Source organism: Gymnodraco acuticeps, unplaced genomic scaffold, assembly GCF_902827175.1.
Source record: "Gymnodraco acuticeps unplaced genomic scaffold, fGymAcu1.1, whole genome shotgun sequence".
NCBI classification, from domain to species: domain Eukaryota; kingdom Metazoa; phylum Chordata; class Actinopteri; order Perciformes; family Bathydraconidae; genus Gymnodraco; species Gymnodraco acuticeps.
Window position 1 is genome coordinate 203,610 of NW_022990485.1, and position 22,761 is coordinate 226,370.

General features: G+C 40.5%; 1 protein-coding gene across 1 annotated transcript in view; it reads right to left on the bottom strand.

The window, feature by feature from the left end:
* Positions 1 to 22,761, bottom strand: part of trappc9 (trafficking protein particle complex 9) — a 331,469-nt gene that overhangs the window by 199,533 nt on the left and 109,175 nt on the right. Inside the window, 1 exon segment of the mRNA XM_034226421.1 lies at positions 5,224 to 5,342. Within this exon segment, the coding sequence (XP_034082312.1) occupies positions 5,224 to 5,342 (119 nt within the window).

Here is a 22,761-nt window from a genome sequence, read left to right on the forward strand (position 1 = left end):
ACTTGTGATGTGAATTTCTCCGGCCGATACTTGTAATAAACATCAGTGTTTGACATCAAAGCTCCAACTCTCCTCGTGTCTCTCTGAGTCCTGACTTGCTGCAGAAGTTTCCCTTACAGTTATTACCTAAGATCAGGGTTTATTCAGTATTAACAGTAATGCAGGTGAATGTTGTACCAAAAAGTGTGCAAAACTCAAGCTTGGCACTATGACAAACGGAATAAGGGTAAAAGAGAGGCCAATAGAGTGCCACAGTGACGCGTCCTAGAACCCGGAAGTAAACTCCTTCCGGTTCCTTCGTCAAAAACCAATGCAATTTCTCCATAGGATTTAGGAAAATAGCTGGAAATAAGGTCTGTGGTTGAGACACATTTAAGAGACGGATCACGTTTTGTTCAGCCGGATAATCTCCACGTGTCTACCCTACTTTTATAAGTTTCTAATCATATATCTAGTCGCCAGAAGCAAAATGCTAACGTTATGCTATAAACGAACTACAGCAGGGTCGCGTCTTCAACGTCACGCCAACTTAAGATCCATATTCAAACATAAAGATTCTAAATTGTACAAGTTGAAGCGTTTGTTTGAACAGTCTGCAGGAGGCAGCTACTTGCTTTCAAGCAGAACAGGACAAATAAACTTAGAGGAGTGTTCACGTGTTCGGTGTAATGACGTAAAACGGCCTCGACAACTTCTGTAGTCCTATTCAGCCACTTGTTAACAACCATCGTTTTTCAGACACGTCAACTCTTCAGAAATCACCAGTGGGGTCACTGCTGATGGATTTAATGTCGTAGAACAAAACGTGATCCGTCTCTTCAATGTGTCTCAACCAGTGGCGAACCGTCAGGGCCTTCAAGGTATTCAGAGAATACCCTGGAACACTCAGATAAAACAAACAAAAAATCGATTTAATTATATAAATAAAATGTATATACAATGAATAAATGAGAATCGTATCCGTGTTGTTGATCTGTAATATTAGTGTTACGTTGATTTGTTTCTCCTTCTCGGACCATGCACTACGCATTTCAGTGGTTTTGTGTTAGAAAAGAAAGCAACCAATCAGATCTTGTTCTGGGTCTCTGGGTAGAATATCCTTCAACAAGGTATTCTACATCCTTGATCGAATGCCCTGGCCGTTGCACTGAATGAGAGCGCACGTTTGGACTGACAGTTTGACCAACCAATCATATATTGATTTGTAGGGGGGTGTGTGTGTCTACAGAAGGTCCAGTTGTGATAGACACGGTTCGCCACTGGTCTCAACCACAGACCTTATTTTGAGCTATTTTCCAAAATCCTATGGAGAGATTGCATTGCTTTTTGTCGAAGGAACCGGAAGTGGTAAAATGCTAACTTACTTCCGGGTGTTAGGATGCGTCTCTGTGGCCCTCTATAACAGTGCTTCTCAAAGTGTGGTCCGCGGACCACTGGTGGTCCGTGAGCGCCCCCTAGTGGTCCGTGAGTCTATTGGTAACATTTCACATTTGAAATAAATAAATAAATTTCAGTTTTCCGCACTCTCGCGGGAATATCTCCGCAATGGAGCGAGGTTAAGTTTCACTTTTGATTGCATGATATAGCCCAGCGCAACACCGTCATCACACATGTTGCCACTTGTTTGTAGAATTTTCAGGCGATTTGTAATCTGTTCTAGAAAAACGATGTGTTTTTGATATTTGTGGAGTTAGGTGGTCCGCGAGTGTTTTTGTATTGGTTAAGTGGTCCTTGGAATGAAAAAGTTTGAGAAACACTGCTCTATAACAATCAGCAAATACCTTTAAAATAAATGTTTCTCCCTAACACTATCTTAATATGTATCTACCCACTGTGCTTGGTTCATTGACAGAATCAGGTTCATTTCAAAGACTACACTGTTTTTTGTTGTATAATGGTGCATAAATAAAGACTGTATTTCCATTGTATTGTTGTTTATTGTATTGTTTCTTAATCATTGTTTTGTTGAGCAACTTAGCGTAGCTTTTCATACAATGTTGTGTTCTCAGTAACATAAATTACTTTGTCATCTTCGATTAAATTCATTATTTCCTGGACCAATGTCAATATTTCTCCAAGTTATAATTAGTCTGACTAATGTTTGCTCTGTCGGTAGAACCTGAACCAGACCACACCTTCTTTGACCATGAACAAGTGACATGCAGCCCTATTTTCTCCACCAGTATCATCCTGCCAAACCTTTCCAAAGGTCAGAAAGTTTACTTTGTTTGGCTGGAGGATCGGACATTAATGTTGTTTCACAGCAGAGAGAAAGGGGTTCCTCTGGTCTTCAAATGCAACACAATTAATCCACTCTCACTTGCAGGTGTTACACATGCTACACATGACCCTCAGCAGGTAGACTGCATGCCCTTTTGTACCCCTCCAAAACCTCCTCCCCTGCAGCTCTACTTAGAGGTGGGAAGTAGTGGAAATACTTTGTTACTGTACTTAAGTACATTTTTCTGGTATCAGTACTTTACTCAACTACTTATTTTTCTGAGGACTTTTTACTTTGACTTCTTACATGTTGAACCCAAATACCTGTACTTTCTACTTCTTACATGTTGAACCCAAATACCTGTACTTTCTACTTCTTACATGTTGAACTCAAATACCTGTACTTTCTACTTCTCACATGTTGAACCCAAATACCTGTACTTTCTACTTCTTACATGTTGAACCCAAATACCTGTACTTTCTACTTCTTACATGTTGAACTCAAATACCTGTACTTTCTACTTCTTACATGTTGAACTCAAATACCTGTACTTTCTACTTCTTACATGTTGAACACAAATACCTGTACTTTCTACTTCTTACATGTTGAACACAAATACCTGTACTTTCTACTTCTTACATGTTGAACACAAATACCTGTACTTTCTACTTCTTACATGTTGAACCCAAATACCTGTACTTTCTACTTCTTACATGTTGAACACAAATACCTGTACTTTCTACTTCTTACATGTTGAACTCAAATACCTGTACTTTCTACTTCTCACATGTTGAACTCTAATACCTGTACTTTCTACTTCTCACATGTTGAACACAAATACCTGTACTTTCTACTTCTTACATGTTGAACACAAATACCTGTACTTTCTACTTCTTACATGTTGAACTCAAATACCTGTACTTTCTACTTCTTACATGTTGAACACAAATACCTGTACTTTCTACTTCTTACATGTTGAACTCAAATACCTGTACTTTCTACTTCTTACATGTTGAACTCAAATACCTGTACTTTCTACTTCTTACATGTTGAACACAAATACCTGTACTTTCTACTTCTTACATGTTGAACCCAAATACCTGTACTTTCTACTTCTTACATGTTGAACTCAAATACCTGTACTTTCTACTTCTTACATGTTGAACTCAAATACTTGTACTTTCTACTTCTTACATTTTGAACACAAATACCTGTACTTTCTACTTCTTACATGTTGAACTCAAATACCTGTACTTTCTACTTCTTACATGTTGAACCCAAATACCTGTACTTTCTACTTCTTACATGTTGAACACAAATACCTGTACTTTCTACTTCTTACATGTTGAACCCAAATACCTGTACTTTCTACTTCTTACATGTTGAACACAAATACCTGTACTTTCTACTTCTTACATGTTGAACTCAAATACCTGTACTTTCTACTTCTTACATGTTGAACACAAATACCTGTACTTTCTACTTCTTACATGTTGAACCCAAATACCTGTACTTTCTACTTCTTACATGTTGAACACAAATACCTGTACTTTCTACTTCTTACATGTTGAACTCAAATACCTGTACTTTCTACTTCTTACATGTTGAACCCAAATACCTGTACTTTCTACTTCTTACATGTTGAACACAAATACCTGTACTTTCTACTTCTTACATGTTGAACCCAAATACCTGTACTTTCTACTTCTTACATGTTGAACCCAAATACCTGTACTTTCTACTTCTTACATGTTGAACCCAAATACCTGTACTTTCTACTTCTTACATGTTGAACACAAATACCTGTACTTTCTACTTCTTACATGTTGAACTCAAATACCTGTACTTTCTACTTCTTACATGTTGAACACAAATACCTGTACTTTCTACTTCTTACATGTTTAACCCAAATACCTGTACTTTCTACTTCTCACATGTTGAACACAAATACCTGTACTTTCTACTTCTTACATGTTGAACCCAAATACCTGTACTTTCTACTTCTTACATGTTGAACTCAAATACCTGTACTTTCTACTTCTTACATGTTGAACTCAAATACCTGTACTTTCTACTTCTTACATGTTGAACTCAAATACCTGTACTTTCTACTTCTTACATGTTGAACTCAAATACCTGTACTTTCTACTTCTCACATTTTCCAAACAGCTGGTTCCTTTAGTCTGAATGTGTGTTTGATGCGTGATCATTATTCTTTAGAGTCATTGCGTGCCTATTGATTTGAACACGATCCGTGTATCCATCATTTCCTGGTCTTCTCTAAAGAAGAGGGACCAATGGAAACGTTGTCATGTTGCCGTTGTTCAGCATGGAAACATTCATTAGCTAACAATGACATTATTGTTCTATTAATATAAAGGGAGGTCAGGTACTCTTTAAAGCAGCTGCTAGTTATGGGTACTTTTTACTGAAGTACACTTCAAAGCCTCTTTACTTTTACTTGAGTAAAGAAGTTTAGTCAGTACTTCTACCAGAGTATTTTTAGATACGAGTATCTGTACTTCTACTTGAGTAAAGGATGTGTGTACTACATTCACATACGGCTTTTCTCATTCTCTCACACTGTATTTTCTCATTTGAAGTTTCACAAAAAATCCCTGTTAAAGTTACCTTTATTGAATGTCTGAGTTCTTCTCTAAAGAGCAGATAAAGTGAACACCAGCTAAATAAACTTGTGTTCTTTCTGTAGCTAAAGTACTTTTGGTTGTGAATAATACTATAGTTTTACCTCAGCTTTTCTGAAGACTTATTATACCACATATAGTACAGAGTGTGCTTGGTGTGAAGCAAGAGAATATAGTAAACATCACAACCTTAGTTATTCATTATCTGCAGAAAAGGTGCAGTGAGTCTGCAGCAGGGGGAATAAGTTGCGTCTGTAAACTATGCTACGAGCCAGGAAACAGGAAAGAGAAACCCTGCTTGCATCTTGATTAGCAAAAACAATAGCGCTCTGCCTTTCACACACACCGTTCTCTTACCTTAATGTGGCTGTACTCCGCCCTGCCAGACTCGCTGCCGACTGTCTTGTTTTCGGAGCGGGGTTTGAGGACATGGCGCAGCGGACTGTTGATTGGCAGGCCCGTCAGGCTGATCCCATCTGAAACACATCATGGCATCACACAGTCAGCAAAAAACCAGCATAGAGACAAGGCTGTCATTAAAGAGTGGATAGCAGGGAATCTAACTAGTCTCATATTGTTGGATAGCAACAGTTTTACACGACACATGTTGGATTGAATTGTTTTAATCAATCTCTCATGTATCTTTTGTTAGTCAGTCATCTTGTATATTTCCATGTACTTCACAATTACTATGCAATCCCCACGAAACACTCCGAGAATTGATACTCAAAATGTATACAAGTGCTAATAATGTAAGCATGCATGTATTACTGAATATCTAATCTAAAATGTGAACAACATCAGTTATAATTATATACAACATAATATATGTAAAGATACATTCTCGTGTGTCTAAATAAAAAAAGTGTAAGGCAAGGCAAGTTTATTTATTTATTTATATAGCCCCTTTCAACACAAAAGTGTTTTTTTAAACAATGTATTTAGAGTTATTTGTGGTTGTGTGGATAGCCTTTTAGCCAGCATGTAGTTTGCTTGTTGTAAATGGGGAAAAATAATCGCATAAACATTTCAATCCACCGTTAATGTAGTGAAGTGCACATTGAAGACCCATGACTCATGACGTTTTAGCTTAAGTGATGGTTGACACTAGCTGCTACATTTGATTAAAAACACAGCAAGAGACAGTCATCGTTTTAGCCGGGGAAAAAGCAAAAGACAGAAATTCATTTTTTACCTATTTTTAAGTTTTTGTATGACATGAAAGACAACCAGCATAGAATCAGACACTAAGAGGAGCTGGGGCAAAACAAACAGTTAATTGCAAGTTGTTTCTCCTACTAACTAATGCACTGTTGCCCTCCTACCTTTGTAACAAGTATAATGTTCAAAGAGATGCTGTTTGAGCTGTTGTTGGATAATCAAGCCTCATACTGAGGGGTGTTTTATTTAATACTTATGTAAACAGGAACCATAACTGTGTATTTTAAGCAAAGTTTGCCTAATGGATATTTAACACAATGTCCTAAATGTACTTTATCTTAATATACTGAGGTCACATTGCTTTGTTAGATTGTAAATACCAAGTGCAGTAACTTTCCTAAAAGTTGAGGTTTTAATATTTCAAATCTGATATCATAGTGTCCATTGTGAGAGCTAAAGCATGTGAAGAACAAATGAATGATTTGATATGTGTGACCTTGAGAGGACAGGGGAGCAGCTGCACTATCCGAAGCTGCATGAGGCGAAACCACAGGGGCTGCCGCTTTCAACCCACTCAGACAATACTCCAGAATGATGCCCAGAGCCCACAGTCTGACGTCAAAGCGCTCATATCGCTCTCTGACGTCAGTGGAATGCTAAAGCCCTGCAATTTCCCCTAAGAGGAGGGAAATTACGAGCCTTTGCCAAAAGCCCAGGCTATTGGGTTCCCGATAGATGGCTTTTCACAGACTATCAGACTCTAACGACCACATAGATGGGAACAAGTGAACCAACTGAAGGTGTTTCCGTTCAAAGCGAAAAGTCACAGAAGAACAGGGGTGAGCATGGAGTGATAATGCTGTACTGATGGGATTAATGCTGTGATATGTCGATTGTGTTTAATTTGCTGTGAAAACAGGTAAACGCGGAGCAAGTGTTGAGTTTGCATTCACAGCAGGAAGGGGAAATTAATACAGCAAACTGGAGCAGATGAGAAAACAGGGTGATACAACTTAAAAGACTGGTAAATAAAGGTCTGTCTCAGCATAACTCACTTCCTTATATTAAATATATACAGATATTTTCTTTAGGGTGTTATCAGACAGGAACAAAGCCCCCAGGAAGACATATGCAAATAAAGCGAAAACTGATTTTCTTCTTGCTTCCTTTTTATATCTATATTGGACAAATATATTGGAGAGCCATACCTATACAAAACATGTCTGTGAAGTTTTTTGCTTAAAATACCAAAGAGTTCAGCCATTGTAGCCATGCCTCATACTGCTCATACACCCCCTGTTAGAGAAACGCGGATGTTGGGTCCTTAGCTTTATAAAAAAAAATAATAATAAAAAAAAAAAAAAAAGAGGAGGCGGAGCTAATGCCTGATCAGAATTATACCTGAGATAAAGTTAAATTCTGCTGTGATAAAACCTCATCCTGTTCTAAACCACATCAAGGATTAATTCTGAAACAGTATGGAGCTCAAATGCTTTTTCTCTTGCGTGTTTATCACAAGGTGAGTTCCTTTTTTGATTTCCTGCTTTTTAAAAACACGTGCTCTCCAGTACAGGTTAGCTCTGAGTGTTAGCGAGGCTTGCTAATGTAAACAAAAACGAGATTACGTCCAAAACACGTCAGGCATTGTTTCTGATAGCAACTTTCTGTGGGTCCGCCGCCGATTTGACGTCAGATCGGCAGCAAATCTGTATCTGCTCGTTGTACCCCCGTTTTTAAAAGATTTGGGTACGGAGGAAAAGAGAGAGGGTTTTATTTTCTGACGCTGCGTGAGTTCCCCGACGCAGCGGGGACACATAGTTATGTATAAAGGACATCACAAAGTGCATTTTGCAAGAGAGGTCCCGTTTAAATAAAATACTTATGCATGTGTTGAACTGTTTCCTAATCCCTTATGAAAGACAGAAATCATGTCCCGTGTTTTTGCCCAGCTACCAGACAGTGTCTAATATATCTCGTGTGACAGACCGTCGATTCATCAAGAGGGAGTAGCATTATATAAAATGTTCATTGTCCCATGTGGACACTCACTGAGAGAAACCTGTGGTTCAAAGAGTTTTGCTCAAAGACAGGTCAGCATGTGGGGAGGAGCTGGGGAACGATTGAAGCTGAACAAAGAAAAACTTTTTACTTAAACTTTTGCTTACAAAGTCACAGCAGGCAGTGTATTCTGTTAGTCTCCTTTAGTCCTAATGTTTCACTTCACAGCTCCAACTCTGCCATATTAGACATTGCAGTCCACTTATGACCACTTTTACCTGGAAGCTGCGATACATTCTGGTGGCTATCATTAGCAGCTAATGTGAAATCTCCGTTTTTTGACATATAAATTGAATGATGGATTATCAGTAATCATTTCAAAGTGACACAGACACATTGGATTAAGCATTGGATTAACCTTCAGCAGCGTTCTTATCGTTTTAATGCCATTGAACACGACTTTTGATCAGAAAAACAGCTAAGGTGAGACGATCTCCCGTGAATGCTCCGTAAAGCTATGTGTTGTGATGTTTGTGATCGCTCAGTGATGATATTAATACCTAAATAATCTGTGGAATCTCAGCTTTAATCTGATATCTTGTATGTGCAGTTATGATAAGTAATAAGGGTATTTTTACCTTGAGTTCTGTGCTAAGTGCGTTAGCATTTTTTCACCCAGGGCTCATTTAGACGCTTCTTGTGAGACTTGTGTTTTGTTTCGGTAAAAATGGTTCGTATTGTCAGTTAGCTGAGTTTCTTCCCGTTAAGTGAGTATGGAACATTAATAGGTTTTTCTCACTCTGCTGAGGACAATGGGCATCTTTCACTAACTGTTCTTAATGGGAAATATCTATCCGAATGCAAACATATGCAGTTTTCACAAAATTCTTACACTCCTATTAAGATTTTAGGTAACAACAGAATCTATGCACACATAGATATATAACTTAAGTACTGACATGAATGTGTAGGTTAATTGATTAATGCTTTGTTTATAATTTATGATTAACTGCAAGCCTTTTGTTTGTGTCATTTTATATTAACTTCTTTATCGCAAATATGACGGTTAATTTGGGTTCTCTTCCTGCAGAAGTAGCTCCACTTCAATCAATCAATCAATGTTTATTTATATAGCCCAATATCACAAATGTTACATTTGTCTCAGTGGACTTTACAGTTTGTACAAAATATCAGTATGACAATACAACACCCTCTGTCCTTAGACCCTCTGTCCTTAGACCCTCTGTCCTCAGACCCTCACATCGTACAAGGAAAAACTTCCGAAGAAACCCCACAGTTTAAAGGGAAAAAATGGGAGAAACCTCAGGGAGAGCAACAGAGGAGGGATCCCTCTCCCAGGACGGACAGACGTGCAATAGATGCCGTGTGTAAATTGAAAAGATAATACATTTGCAACATAGGTAGTCCAAATGTTTGGAAATGCATGTGTGTATAATAGGAAGATGAATCCACGAGGATATCCATCCAGGACCTATGATCCAGGACCACAGCCACGACTCAAGATCCAGGGCTCGCGATCCAGGACAGAGGAGCGCAGGATCATCCATGACTCCGGATCCCGGCGTATATAGACACCAAAAATAACAGAAATAACGAACTTGTTGTTTCATCATTAGTTTGGAGCTTGGGGTTTTTGTTTTGGCGGCTCCAATGGCATTATGTCGGGTAATCTTGACTTAATTCTCTCAGAGTTTGTATACGGCTATTCAGTTGTATTCCCTTTTGTGATACTTGGTGGGGTGTTTACGTGCAAACTAGAATTAGTAGGCATGCACTTTCAAAAAGGAGGTTTAAGGGATTCATCATTTTAAAAACAGAGGTAAGAAGAATGATGCACTCTAGGAACATAAGAGGCAGACTTATCTCAAGAACAAATTAAACGTTGGTAGATATCGGTGAATGAGGCCCAATCTTCTCTTGTTATTGCTCCATTCTCTTTCTCCTGATGCTAAACACATTAGATAAGCATTTGGAGATAGACTCAGAGGGGCAGAAAAGAAAGTCTAAATAATAAAACATTTTTTCGAGGCAATGAACGGCATCCTTTGCTATAGAACACCGCTTCTTTCAGGAGGATCACATGACTGGCCTTGTCCTGTGTGGCACAGAGACTGTTTGAGTAATGGCTGCTGTGATTAACGATGGCAGAGCTCACAATCATCCCCTCCTTTATGCCCTCCTTCCAATCAGTATCTGTCTCGTTCTCTGAAATAGGGGGGAACTCAGGGTTCTATCAACGGCCACGTCCTTTAGGCTGAAGAGCAAAGGCTGCGAGAGTCACTTCTGAAATAATTCTAACAATATTAGCCCAGGTCTGAAGGTGCGAAAAGTGGATCTTTGCAATGTCACTCACATCGACAAGCCTGTTCTCTGGAAGATAGAAATATCTAGTACAGGGCTTCTCAAACTCCGGACCGAACTACAAATCAATCCGGACCGAACCCTGTGTCCCATTATTACAAATACAAATTATACAAAATAAAAACATTCTGATGTAAATGAATGTATATTTTCTTGTGTCTGACGCGTTGTGAGAATGAACGTGCATATATATTTACTTTTGTGCGCGAGCGTGACACGCATTGCAGACCGCAAGTTAACCGCAAGTTTACCTTGACTTTTGAATGCTTCTAACGCCTTTGCTGAGGTTCAAGGCGTGTGTGTGTGTGTGTGTGTGTGTGTGTGTGTGTGTGTGTGTGTGTGTGTGTGTGTGTGTGTGTGTGTGTGTGTGTGTGTGTGTGTGTGTGTGTGTGTGTGTGTGTGTGTGTGTGTGTGTGTGTGTGTGTGTGTGTGTGTGTGTGTGTGTGTGTGTGTGTGTGTGTAACGAGCCATTTTGTGTGCGCGAGAGAGAGAGAGAGCGCACCGGTACCGGAGATCGTTGTTGTTAGCTTCTGGTGCTAGCGAGCTACGCTAACGGATATAAGGAGTCTTTTCAACAACAAGATGGAGGAGAGTCCTCTCCTGTCAGACTGAGAGGCTCAGTGAGCTAAAGGGCTCTCTCAGTGTTATCTCAGTGGGTCTCAAACGTTTTGGTCACCATTAATGTAAACAATTATTTCCGAGGCACATGTTTATATGATCATTATAGTTATAAAAAAACAAGAGAATAAATGAAAAACAGGTATAAAATACTATATGACATTAAAAAAAGAATAAAGTTTAAAAGGGTGATTTGTAAAATATCCATAAAGAAAAAGTAAATCTGTTTACAGTTCTCTTTCAAATGGGTGTTGAGAGATGTATCCATAGATCTCTTCATTTCAACAGTCGCGGGTACGTTGTGTATATGCGTGGGGAGTGTTGCAGTAGAACATTCCACTGTAGCGCCCGGTACATTAATGGGAAACCCTAAATGTTTGAGCACCCTCTATGAAACGTCAAGCTACCCCACAGCACCCCCAAAATAAATCTCTGGTGCCGCCACTGAGCCTGACTTGTGTTGGGGGGGCCCGACTTTTTTTTTTCTCCAAAAGGGGGGGCCTGACAGAAAAAGTTTGAGAATCACTGCACTAGTTCAAGCCATCATACTGTATGTATGTATTGAATGTGCGTGTGCATACAGGGGTGCAGTTTGCAGACAGGCAAGGCAGGCAAGTACTTGGACCAGAAGGGGGCCCCCAAAGAAGGTAGATTAAGGGCCCCATGCATAGCGCGCCGTAAGAAACTGCTTCTTAATTTCAGTTTCGTGGCTCCGCTTCGGGGGGGGGCATCGATCCGGACCAGTGTATAAAGTTCACAAGTGGACCTTGAACAAAAAAGTTAGCCAGTACCCCTGATCTAGTGGATATGGAAAAAGGTACAGTGGTAACAATCAAGCAGTCAAACTAAGCTCATGTTCATATGTAGTGTCTCTCCTGTGACATGTCTCCATGCTTTAATGTTGCTGCAGCACCTCTTGTGTCTATGTTGCATTATTCTCATGGCTGCAGAAGCTGAGCAAAGGATTCAATGGAATAGAAAAAAACACTTGGCTCCATTTAATTAGTATGTGGATCTCCTGATTTACGTTTTATTGGCTCTGAGATCGAAAATGTAAGTGTTTGGGAGAGAAACTCCCTCTGGAGGGAACTTTGGGATGTTAGCCTCTGCAGACCATTTACATGCACACAATCTAACACACTCACTACAGGGAGGAGATAATCCCATAGATGAAAATAACTTTTAAAATGCCAATCACTGACCATTCTCATATGTTTTGGCAATGTCAGAAAATAATTGTATTTTGGGAAATTATATTCAAGGGTCAAGGTTCTTTATTTTTGTCCTATGAACATAGCTACAGTGTAGTTATGCCGATGAAAATCTTAGGTCACAGGCTTCTCCAACAGAGCAACACAATGTAGGGAAAGACATCAAATAAGTGGGTATGAGGTTTCTGAAAGTAGTTTGGTACTCGGAAAGCGTTGCAAATGACAGATATTTGATCAAAACTCTGCTAATATCCAGCAAGAAAGCTATCACTAGGAATTGGGGTAAGGAAGCACCGCCAGCAAAAAACCAATGGGTAACAATTGTGGAAGAAATATTTTTGATGGAAAAAATGTGATTTATAAATTGAGATTGCAAGAAACACAACTCAACAGAAAGTGGGGAAAATTGACTCTATACAAGACTCAAAACAAAGACATTGGACTGGAACAATAGCTAATAGATACATGTATCTTCAAGAATATAATAACATGCAGACATATCCCTAGCCTTTTATTTTATTTTTATTTTGTACTGCCTCGCTGGCCTTTTGTTACATGATTGTAATGTTGTTGCAACCAGCATGTTGTTGACAATAAAGATTTAAATAACAAAAAAATGCGAATCACTGCTTTAACCGGCAACAGGCGGCCCATGGGCCATTGTTGGCCCGCCAGCAATAATATTTCGCCCGAAGAATTTGCTTTGTTTTGAAAGAAAAGGTATTTTTTTCGGACATTTATGAGAGAAAATCCCTAATGTCCGAGTGCAAGTGAATGCAGCACAAGACGCGAGCCTTGTAACCCCTCCCCCGGCCCTGGCGCGAGCACGGCAATGTGATTGTCATTTGAATGGGTCGGCGCAAAACGAGAAACTTTCGGGGTATTTCTCAATGTCGAGTACGCTAGCTTGGTAGCACATGTCTTCCGAGTCACTTGCTTCAGAAGTGAGGCAAGAATACTTCCTGGCATTCGGAAAACAAAGAGTGGAACAGGCGAGCAAGTGTGCAGGTGTGCGTCATATGAGAGGCCCCGTCTTACATTTTCCGCCACAGATTTGGGGAAATTGGTCCGTGCGCAAAGCATTGTGGGGATTTCAAGACCGCGGAGTCTACACATGTGCAGCCTCGACATTTCTCCAAACGAAGTACGCCGGGCTCGATAGAATTGGACATTGGAACAGTCCTTCGGCGGGACTCGATGACGTAGTATGCTTGAAATAGTGGCTCCGGAGCAGCTTTACTCGACATTGAGAAACACCCTCGGTCTACAATGACCGAGAACAGACTGTCAGCATTGATTGCAAACGCACTAAAGCTTTGGATCTTAATACATTTGTGAGCAGGGGCGGACTGGCCATCTGGAGAATCACAGAACGGCCGGTCGTCTAGGGCCGTCTTGCCGACTACTATATCCACCATAAATGAATCATTAAACGTTTCAAACCCTTAGAAAAAACCACTGTAACACAGCTTTGTGTTATTGTTGGACACCATTCATCCAATTCCAGCTATAACAAGATATTCCAGAGCCGACACTATCAGAGCATCATTACAGGAATCTGTTAGATAATATAGAAAGATCTGAGCAAATGATTACCGTCATTACAGAAAGCAAAGCCTGTTTGTCTGGACGCTCCATTAAAGTCATCTGAAACAGCTGCTGCTTTGTTTTAACAGCAGTAATGACTGTCTGGCATGCACAGATTCACACAGCGTTTCATTTGAGTCACAGCATACACCAGCTATCAATATTCGACTACAGCTTCTTTTAAAATGCTACCAACGCATTGTTCCTTTATCTTCAGTATAACATACAGGCCTCAGTACCTCCACACCGTGTCCGAGAGCATCTTGTGGTTGTGCTGTTTGGGAGGCGTCCTGCTGAGAGATCACCTGTCGGCTTTACTTTGCTTTCTGTAGGTTGCTCTCTTATCTGCGTCTGTGCAGCCATGGTGGCTATCACTGCTCAGGATAAGGGCTCAGTTCCTCTATTTATTTCCAACAAAGTGGAAACCTGGAAGTGGAAAGAGAACACGAACGCTTCTTACTTAGTTTGGTGCTTGGTGTTTTTTGTTTTGGCTCCAACTGCGTTTCTTGGGGTATTCTTGACTTAATTCTCTCAGAGTTTGTATACGGCTATTCAGTTGTATTCCCTTTTTTGATACTTGGTGGGTGTTTACTTGCAACTAGAATTAGTAAACATGCGCTTTCAGAAGGAGGTTTAAGGGATTCATCATTTTAAAAACAGGTAAGAAGAATTATACACTAGGAACATATGAATCTGAGGCAGACTTATGTCAAGAACAAATCAAACGTTGGTAGATATTGGTGAATGAGGCCCAATCTTCTCGACTACTTCCATTCTTGAGAGGATAATAGATGCATGGATCCTGAGATTGAAGCTCAAGCCGGTGACCAGTGATTATTAACATTTTTAAGTATTTAGAAAAAGTCCAAATTGTTGAGATTTTGAGAAAGTCATAATTTTTTGATTTTGAGAAAAAGTCTGAATTTTCAGAAAAAGTCAGATTTTTCTGCATTTTGAGAAAAAGTTAGAATTTTCAGAAACATTTTGAGAGAAAGTCAGAATTTTGAGAAAAAAACATAATTTTTAGATTTTGTTCGGAACTAGTTGGGCCAAATGCTCTGTATGTGATGACTACTTCCATTCTTGAGAGGATAATAAATACATGGATCCTGATATTGAAGCTCAAGCCGGTGACCAGTGATATTTTCCTAACAAGTACACCGACATTTTATGTTACAAATGCATAGTACACAGAAATTGCCGGATAGTCACCTGCATATGTTGGGCAACTATTAAAAAAATGCATACGTTGTGTTAATTAGCATGAATTACCATTATAGCCTTTTGAGACAATAGTTAAAAAATGGCTCGGCCAATTTGGACAATGTTGGTGTTTAGGGGGTAAGTGCGGATGCTGAGTCCATTCCTGCCATTTTCAGGATACAAAAATTTCAGTTTTAACCAGAAAATGTCCATATTTGTACTGTAGTTGGACTGATTTTGATGAATGTTGGCATTTCAGGGTTCACTAAGCTGGCAACCAGACTTTTATGTGATAAACATAAATATTTATATATTATTCACCTTTGTAACACGTCTGTAAAGGCCAAAAACCTCAGAAGAAGAAATAACTTGTTTACTTCAGCAGTTTGGATAGCAGGCAAACAACTTTCCATAACACATAAAGAGTTTTATCGTCTTCACTCACTCTCATTAAAGCCACTCCAGACATCCAAAGACATTACTCAGTGGTTGAATTGATCAGGGACCAGATAAATGCTACAACCTATCTCAGTTTCCCAGTCGTAATTAGAAGTTAGAAGTTGAACTCCAAGGTGGTTGGAGCCATCTGATTTCAATCTGTATTGAATGGTTCTTAGATATATTTAACTTGATGCTAATATGCACAAATGGAGTGCCATTTTAATCAAGAAGCTTCTGATCAAAGACTATCTGAACAACATTAGAAATCTTACCAAACAATCAATGGGGGTACTATGCACACATGTTGGTATATTGCAGTTGATTCAACGCCCAGCAAAAGCAGTTAAAGAACTTAAAATGAGAACAACAGAGAAAAGTGTTTCATGTTTCTCCTAATGTGTTTTGTTGCAGACATTAAAGGTGGGGTAGGTAAGTTTCAGAAACCGGCTCGAGATACACTTTTTGTTATATTCCATAGAATGCTCTTAACATCCCGATAGCAATCAATATCTGAAGTGCTTTGACAACAAATCCATAAAAAAAATGTCATCTGTGGAAGCCGTGATACTGTAAAAAGTACAACCAATCCGTTTAGCCGGATTGCCGCCCTGTCTGTCAGCCTTCCATCTCGTGCCCTCATTGGGCGTGCCGTCATTGGGCGTGCCGTCATTGGGCGTGCATTGCAGCAGTACTTCAATGACTCGCCAGCAACAGGCGGCCACTTCCACCAGTCTGCTGACGTCATGTGCGCGTTCACGTGTGTTGGAGGAGGTGCTCTGTAAGGAAGTCTGAAGGAAGGGGCGGATTATTTTCGGCTGTGTACTGTCACATTTTAGTGCACTCGAGCCGGTTTCTGAAACGTACCTACCCCACCTTTAACAGCGGAACAATTAAAAGAAATAGTTTCGATGTTTTTGAGTGTGGTTAAAGTCGGACAGCCCTTTCCTTTCTGAAGCTATCATCAATGTTATCTTCAAGGCCGCCAGACTCCATTCACCAAAACAGTTATTTTACCTTGCAGAACACAACTCTTACTGGCATACCGCTGCCTTGATCGGTATGTTTGTTCCTTGGTGTAAAAGTGTGACTTTGGTGAATCCAAAATAACACTTAAAGTCACACAATAAGACAACAAACAAACGCAGGGGTGGACCCGCGACTTCTGTGTTTTGTGGGGTAAAATATTTCTCTCTTATTGGAGTCTAGTACTTTAGATGGATATACAGTAAGTGTTTGAGTTCCCCTTTGGTTACCTTGGTTGCTGATTGGCTAATGGTTACACAAGACAAAACATCGTTATGACATCATAAAGTGGCCAAAATCTGATCAGCTCATTTTCAGACAGGTTTTATAGAAATGGATCAAAAAGAGAGAGAATCTTTGTTCCTGAAACTTTCAGAGTCTCTTTCCACAGAGGGGACACATGTTGATGTAGAAGAGACATGAAGAAGAGGGGACACATGTTGATGTAGAAGAGACATGAAGAAGAGGGGACACATGTTGATGTAGAAGAGACATGAAGAAGAGGGGACACATGTTGATGTAGAAGAGACATGAAGAAGAGGGGACACATGTTGATGTAGAAGAGACATGAAGAAGAGGGGACACATGTTGATGTAGAAGAGACATGAAGAAGAGGGGACACATGTTGATGTAGAAGAGACATGAAGAAGAGGGGACACATGTTGATGTAGAAGAGACATGAAGAAGAGGGGACACATGTTGATGTAGAAGAGACATGAAGAAGAGGGGACACATGTTGATGTAGAAGAGACATGAAGAAGAGGGGACACATGTTGATGTAGAAGAGACATGAAGAAGAGGGGACACATGTTGATGTAGAAGAGACATGAAGAAGAGGGGACACATGTTGATGTAGAAGAGACATGAAGAAGAGGGGACACATGTTGATGTAGAAGAGACATGAAGAAGAGGGGACACATGTTGATGTAGAAGAGACATGAAGAAGAGGGGACACATGTTGATGTAGAAGAGACATGAAGAAGAGGGGACACATGTTGATGTAGAACAGACATGAAGAAGAGGGGACACATGTTGATGTAGAAGAGACATGAAGAAGAGGGGACACATGTTGATGTAGAAGAGACATGAAGAAGAGGGGACACATGTTGATGTAGAAGAGACATGAAGAAGAGGAGACACATGTTGATGTAGAAGAGACATGAAGAAGAGGAGACACATGTTGATGTAGAAGAGACATGAACAAGTGGATTTTAGAATAGGTGACCTTTACGGTGGCTAAACTATGTTTTGTGTACAGAAATTCATTATTTTGCTTTGGTGCCTTTATTACCTCTACTGTAGGTAACACACACTGACGGTTGACAAGTACCTCATAACACCGCACTTCAAACAATCCTAACCACCCCTTTAACGCAGGCGGTAGCAGTATCATTAGGTACAACACTCGCACCATTTAATACGATAACGCTCGCTAAGACAAGGTCCATTAGTCCCGAGCGATGACATCACTCCCTCATGATCAGGAGTTATGGTGTCAAGGTCTCCAGCCGGACCCAAAGTGAGGGACAAACTCGTCTCAGGGAAAATCAATTAATCTGTTTTGAGTGTTTTTTTGTGCTTTGCCCCTTCTGCCTCAGCTGGAACATGAAAGGATATCGAGTACAGCACTGCTAGGGATCAACACACAACTGATGGATTGGCTCTGCATTTAAATACAGGAGGCTCAATTAATAGCCAGTCATTTGTGAAAAAGTCCCCTAATTACACAGAATATCACTCACATATTCTGACATCTGGGAATCAAGCTAATTTTCACATTCCTTACAGCATGAAAAATCGAACTCTTGGTCATGTGAGTGCTGCTAGACATCTGACTTATATTTTAAACAGAGATTGATGCTAACACAATGCACCTGCAGCACACACACACATCAGAGAGACTCCGACACACACATCACAAGCTACGAACTATCCTTCATCCTCAGGCTCTGGAGCTGCAGAGAGAGAAGGTGTGAGAGAGGAAACGGATACAGTCAACAGAGTCTGCATGTAGATATTTTCACCTGGGCGAAGAGGAGAACTTCATTCATATTCATGCATATATTCACAATCATTCATTTCCCATGAAGGGCGTGGGAGCAGCTGATGTTAGTACATGTTTTATTAAGACTATTTTCACCCAGTGCTGATTGTATTGACCTGCCTGGTTCCATCAAGGACATTAAATATTTATAACGGCAACAGATTTCAATTAAATCCGTCTGAACAATGGTCGACAATGGAAAAGGTTATAAGTTTAGCATTTCAATATCTTGTGGAAATGTAACTGGTTGTTATGATTACTATAAACAACGAGGAAGCAGCAAAGGTTATCTTAGAATAAAAAAACATCGAAGTATACCTACCAATACCTTTACATTGGTACGTTATGTTTAATTGTACACAACAAAATAATGCATTCAAGTGTGTAGTCTTATGATTAACTAATTACTTAATTAAGATGATCTTTAAACTAAACTCCACTTAACCCTCCTGTTGTCTTTGGGTCAAATCTGATTTACTACTTTCATCAATCATAACTTTTTAGTTTTACATTCGATTGCACATGTCATGCTTTTCTGGTTATCACCCGTCCCCTTGTGTTATGAAGGTTTTTATGCATGTAAACGGTGTGCAGAGTCAAAACCCTCAAAGTACACCCTGTAGCGAGTAAAACTCTAACACAGAAAAGACCTCCCCAAAACGCCTCGTTGGTGAAACGTCATCATCCATTTTATTCTTCCGGGGACATCTGATGTCATGTTGTACCCGGAACGAAATGGACCAATCCTTGGAGCCGTTACGTTAAGCACCCGCTGATTGGTCCAAATTGACCAATCCACGGACTTCCTCACACACTCAGTGCAGGCAGCTCTGCTGATCTCTCCTCCCTGGCTGATAACAGACAGTTGGGATCGCGGCGAAATTCTCACAGCGTTTATCAACCTTTTTCTTACTCAATATCAAGCCACACTTATTGTTTTTACTTCGGCTGTGACTTTGTGTGTGCTCAGGGTGAGTTTGGCTGTGTTTCGCTGTGTATCGCTAAACAAGGAAATCACACCTCCATGGAGCTTAGCGCGATTCACAACGTCCCGACTGGTCCCGACCAATCGGAGCACACTGGGCTCACAGGGAGGGGGGGCAAGAGCTGCAACGAGCCGTTTAGTGGAGAGAGTGAATACACGTAGTTTACAGAGATGCTGTATGCGAAACAATGTGAGTTTGGAAAATTGCACAGTATAAATCTATTCTAGTAGACCTCAACAATGGAATTATGATCAGTGGAAATGGCCATGACACAGGCCCGGACTGGCCATCGGGAGGACCGGGAGGTTTCCCGATGGCCTGCCTGCTAAGTGGCCTGCTGGCCTGAGGAATTTTTTTTTTATGTATGTATTGTGAACGCAATGCTGCGCAAATGTGGGTCTGACTCTGCCTCACAGAGTGTGACTGGCTGTCTACATGATGTGGCCTGCCGACTTGGCCACTTTCATACAGATCATACTAATGCCCTCGATTGGTCTCTGTGTCATTCAAGCTCGGGAGGGTGTGTGTTAGTGTATGTGTGGCGCGAGCGAGTGAGATAAAGCGCGCACACCGGTTACGTGTATTGTTGTTGTTAGCATCTGGTGCTAGCTAGCTGCGCTAACGGATATAAGGAGCTTTTTCAACAACAAGGTGGAAGAGAGTCCTCTCCTGTCAGACTGAGAGACTGATAACTACAGCTCAGGTGAGGTAAAGGACTCTCTGAGTGTTTAGATAGTTAACTTAGTCTAAGTTATCTCTGTGGGTCTCAAACGGTTTGGTCACCATTTATGTAAAACACGTATTTCCATTTGAGGGGGGAGTGATTAGTAAAATATGCATGAATAATCATTTAAAAAAACGTTAACTAGGTGAAAAAAGGCAAGATAAACTATTACAACTTGTTGAGAGCTAAAACTAGTCTTTGCCTCAAAGAGGAGCAGGGGGGAGAGGGGGGAGACAGGAGAGGCTGGTTCAGGAGCACAGACACACTCACAACTATAAATGAACCAAAAACAAATAAATAAACAAGTTTCAATGTTTTTTCATGTTGGATATGGTATGTTATTGGTTATGGCCATGTTCTTATGATTATTTAAATGTATACAGTTATGTTTCATATGGGTGTAGTCTTATATTTTAATTAGCTTACCTTGAAAGTGAATATGTACATTTTCCAAAATCATAATTTTATAAAAATTATAATATTAATATATAATATATACATATTTTACAAGGAAAACCTTAGCGATGTGTATCTTTTCATGACCTCACCTCCCTGAAGTTATATTTGTTTCATTTCATAAACAGCCTTTATTCTTAGCGTTTGTGTGAAATGAATCTTTCTCTTGTTGTAAACACATGTCTAGAGGCTCAGGTTCAGTGGGTTCTCGACTTAATGCAGGATTTGGTTTACCAGACAGGACTCATCTTGAGAAAGACACCAAAGTGCCAGTGCCCTTGGTTCGAGAGTGCATGTAAACGGTAGAAGAAGCGGATTGTAAAGCACTTCCAATAAAAGCACCGTATAAAAGCAACCATTTACTGTCCATTCCTCTGTTCAGGAATCCATCAAATGGAAACCACAAAATGCCACATTTAGAAAAAGATGACCAATTTGTTGGCCATGGTTTCGTTCAATGACTGGATTACAACCTTTGAATAATAGTGTGACGGCAGCCATATGAATATATACTGTAGGCTTTGTACCAATCCATGTTTGTATGTGAATAAGCGCAGTGCAAAAAAATTGAGCAATGACATGTATTGTTATTCGGTTTGTTTTCATGCATTTAAGATCAGCAATGAATCGGGCAGATTTTAAAGGGATCACAATAGAGTAGAAACACACTAAGCTTCATACAAATATTCATCCATTCAATGACATTTAAAATAGTGTTTGTTGATAAAGAGACACAAACAATCATCTCAATCAGTGTTTCCGCCAGACCAGGACTGAGAGGGCGTCCACCCGAGAGTGCTGGGGGGGGGGGGGGGGGGTGACGTCACACTGTGTCATTTTGAATTGAGCTGTCCCTTAAGTTATAGATACTGGTGGTTTCTCAATGTCGAGTAAAGCTGCTCCAGAGCCACTATTTCAAGCATGCTACGTCATCGAGTGCCGCCGAAGGACTGTTCCAATGTCCAGCATACTTGGAATCCTACCGAGCCCGCCGTACTTCGTTTGGAGACATTTCGAGGCTGCACATGTGTAGACTCTGCGGTCTTAAAATCCCCACAATGCTTTGCGCACGGACCAATTTCCCCAAATCTGTGACGGAAAATGTAAGGCGGGGCCTCTCATATGACGCACACCTGCACACTTGCTCACCTGTTCCACTCTTCGTTTTCCGAATGCCAGGAAGTATTCTTGCCTCGCTTCTGAAGCAAGATGCTCGGAAGACATGTCCTACGAAGCAAGCGTACTGGACATTGAGAAACACCCCCTATCTCTGTACGTATTGGTGATGGGAATTCCGGCTCTTTTTAGTGAGCCGGATAATTTGGCTCGGCTCACTAAGAAGAGCCGGCTCTTTCCTAAACGGCTCTTCATGTTACCACAGTTTACCACGGAGCCTCAGTTTCGCCGTTGCGAGGCTCTGGCGCTCGCAGTTCACGCGCGTGCTCCACTAGCACCCCCCGTTAAGGCTCGCCGGCAGTACACTTTACGTCACAGGAACACGCTTTGCTGGCAGCGAAAGGAATCCCACCAGACTCCTTTGCCCCTCCAACAGAGGGATGTCCTTGTCCTTTTTCCTTTTCGTCATTTCAAGCGATAAAAACTCTCGATCTTCTCTCGAATTATTCATTGTTTTGGACACCCTCGGTCAAATGACGGCAAGACGCCCCCCTGGCGGAAACGCTGATCTCAACCTTGATATGCAACCTCCATGCATTGCAAGTACACTCTTTACTGTCTTATAGAGTCATTTACAACAACAAAAAACAGTGTTGTACAGTATGCCGACTGACGTTGGGAAATATGCTTAATTGCCTTCTTTCCAAGCAATTATTTCAAATGTATGAATTAAACAAAGGAACAATTGGCAAATGATTTAACCCCAGTTTAACGCTAACCCTCTGAGCTAACCATACCCCTAACCCTAGAATGACAACTTCACAGACACAATCAACCTCTAATTGGCAAGATGGCTAATAGGAAGAGGACGTTTCAAACTGTATCTTTAAACAGAAAATATCACATGCTGATTGCGAACTGTTCCATTGGTCATAAAATGATTTT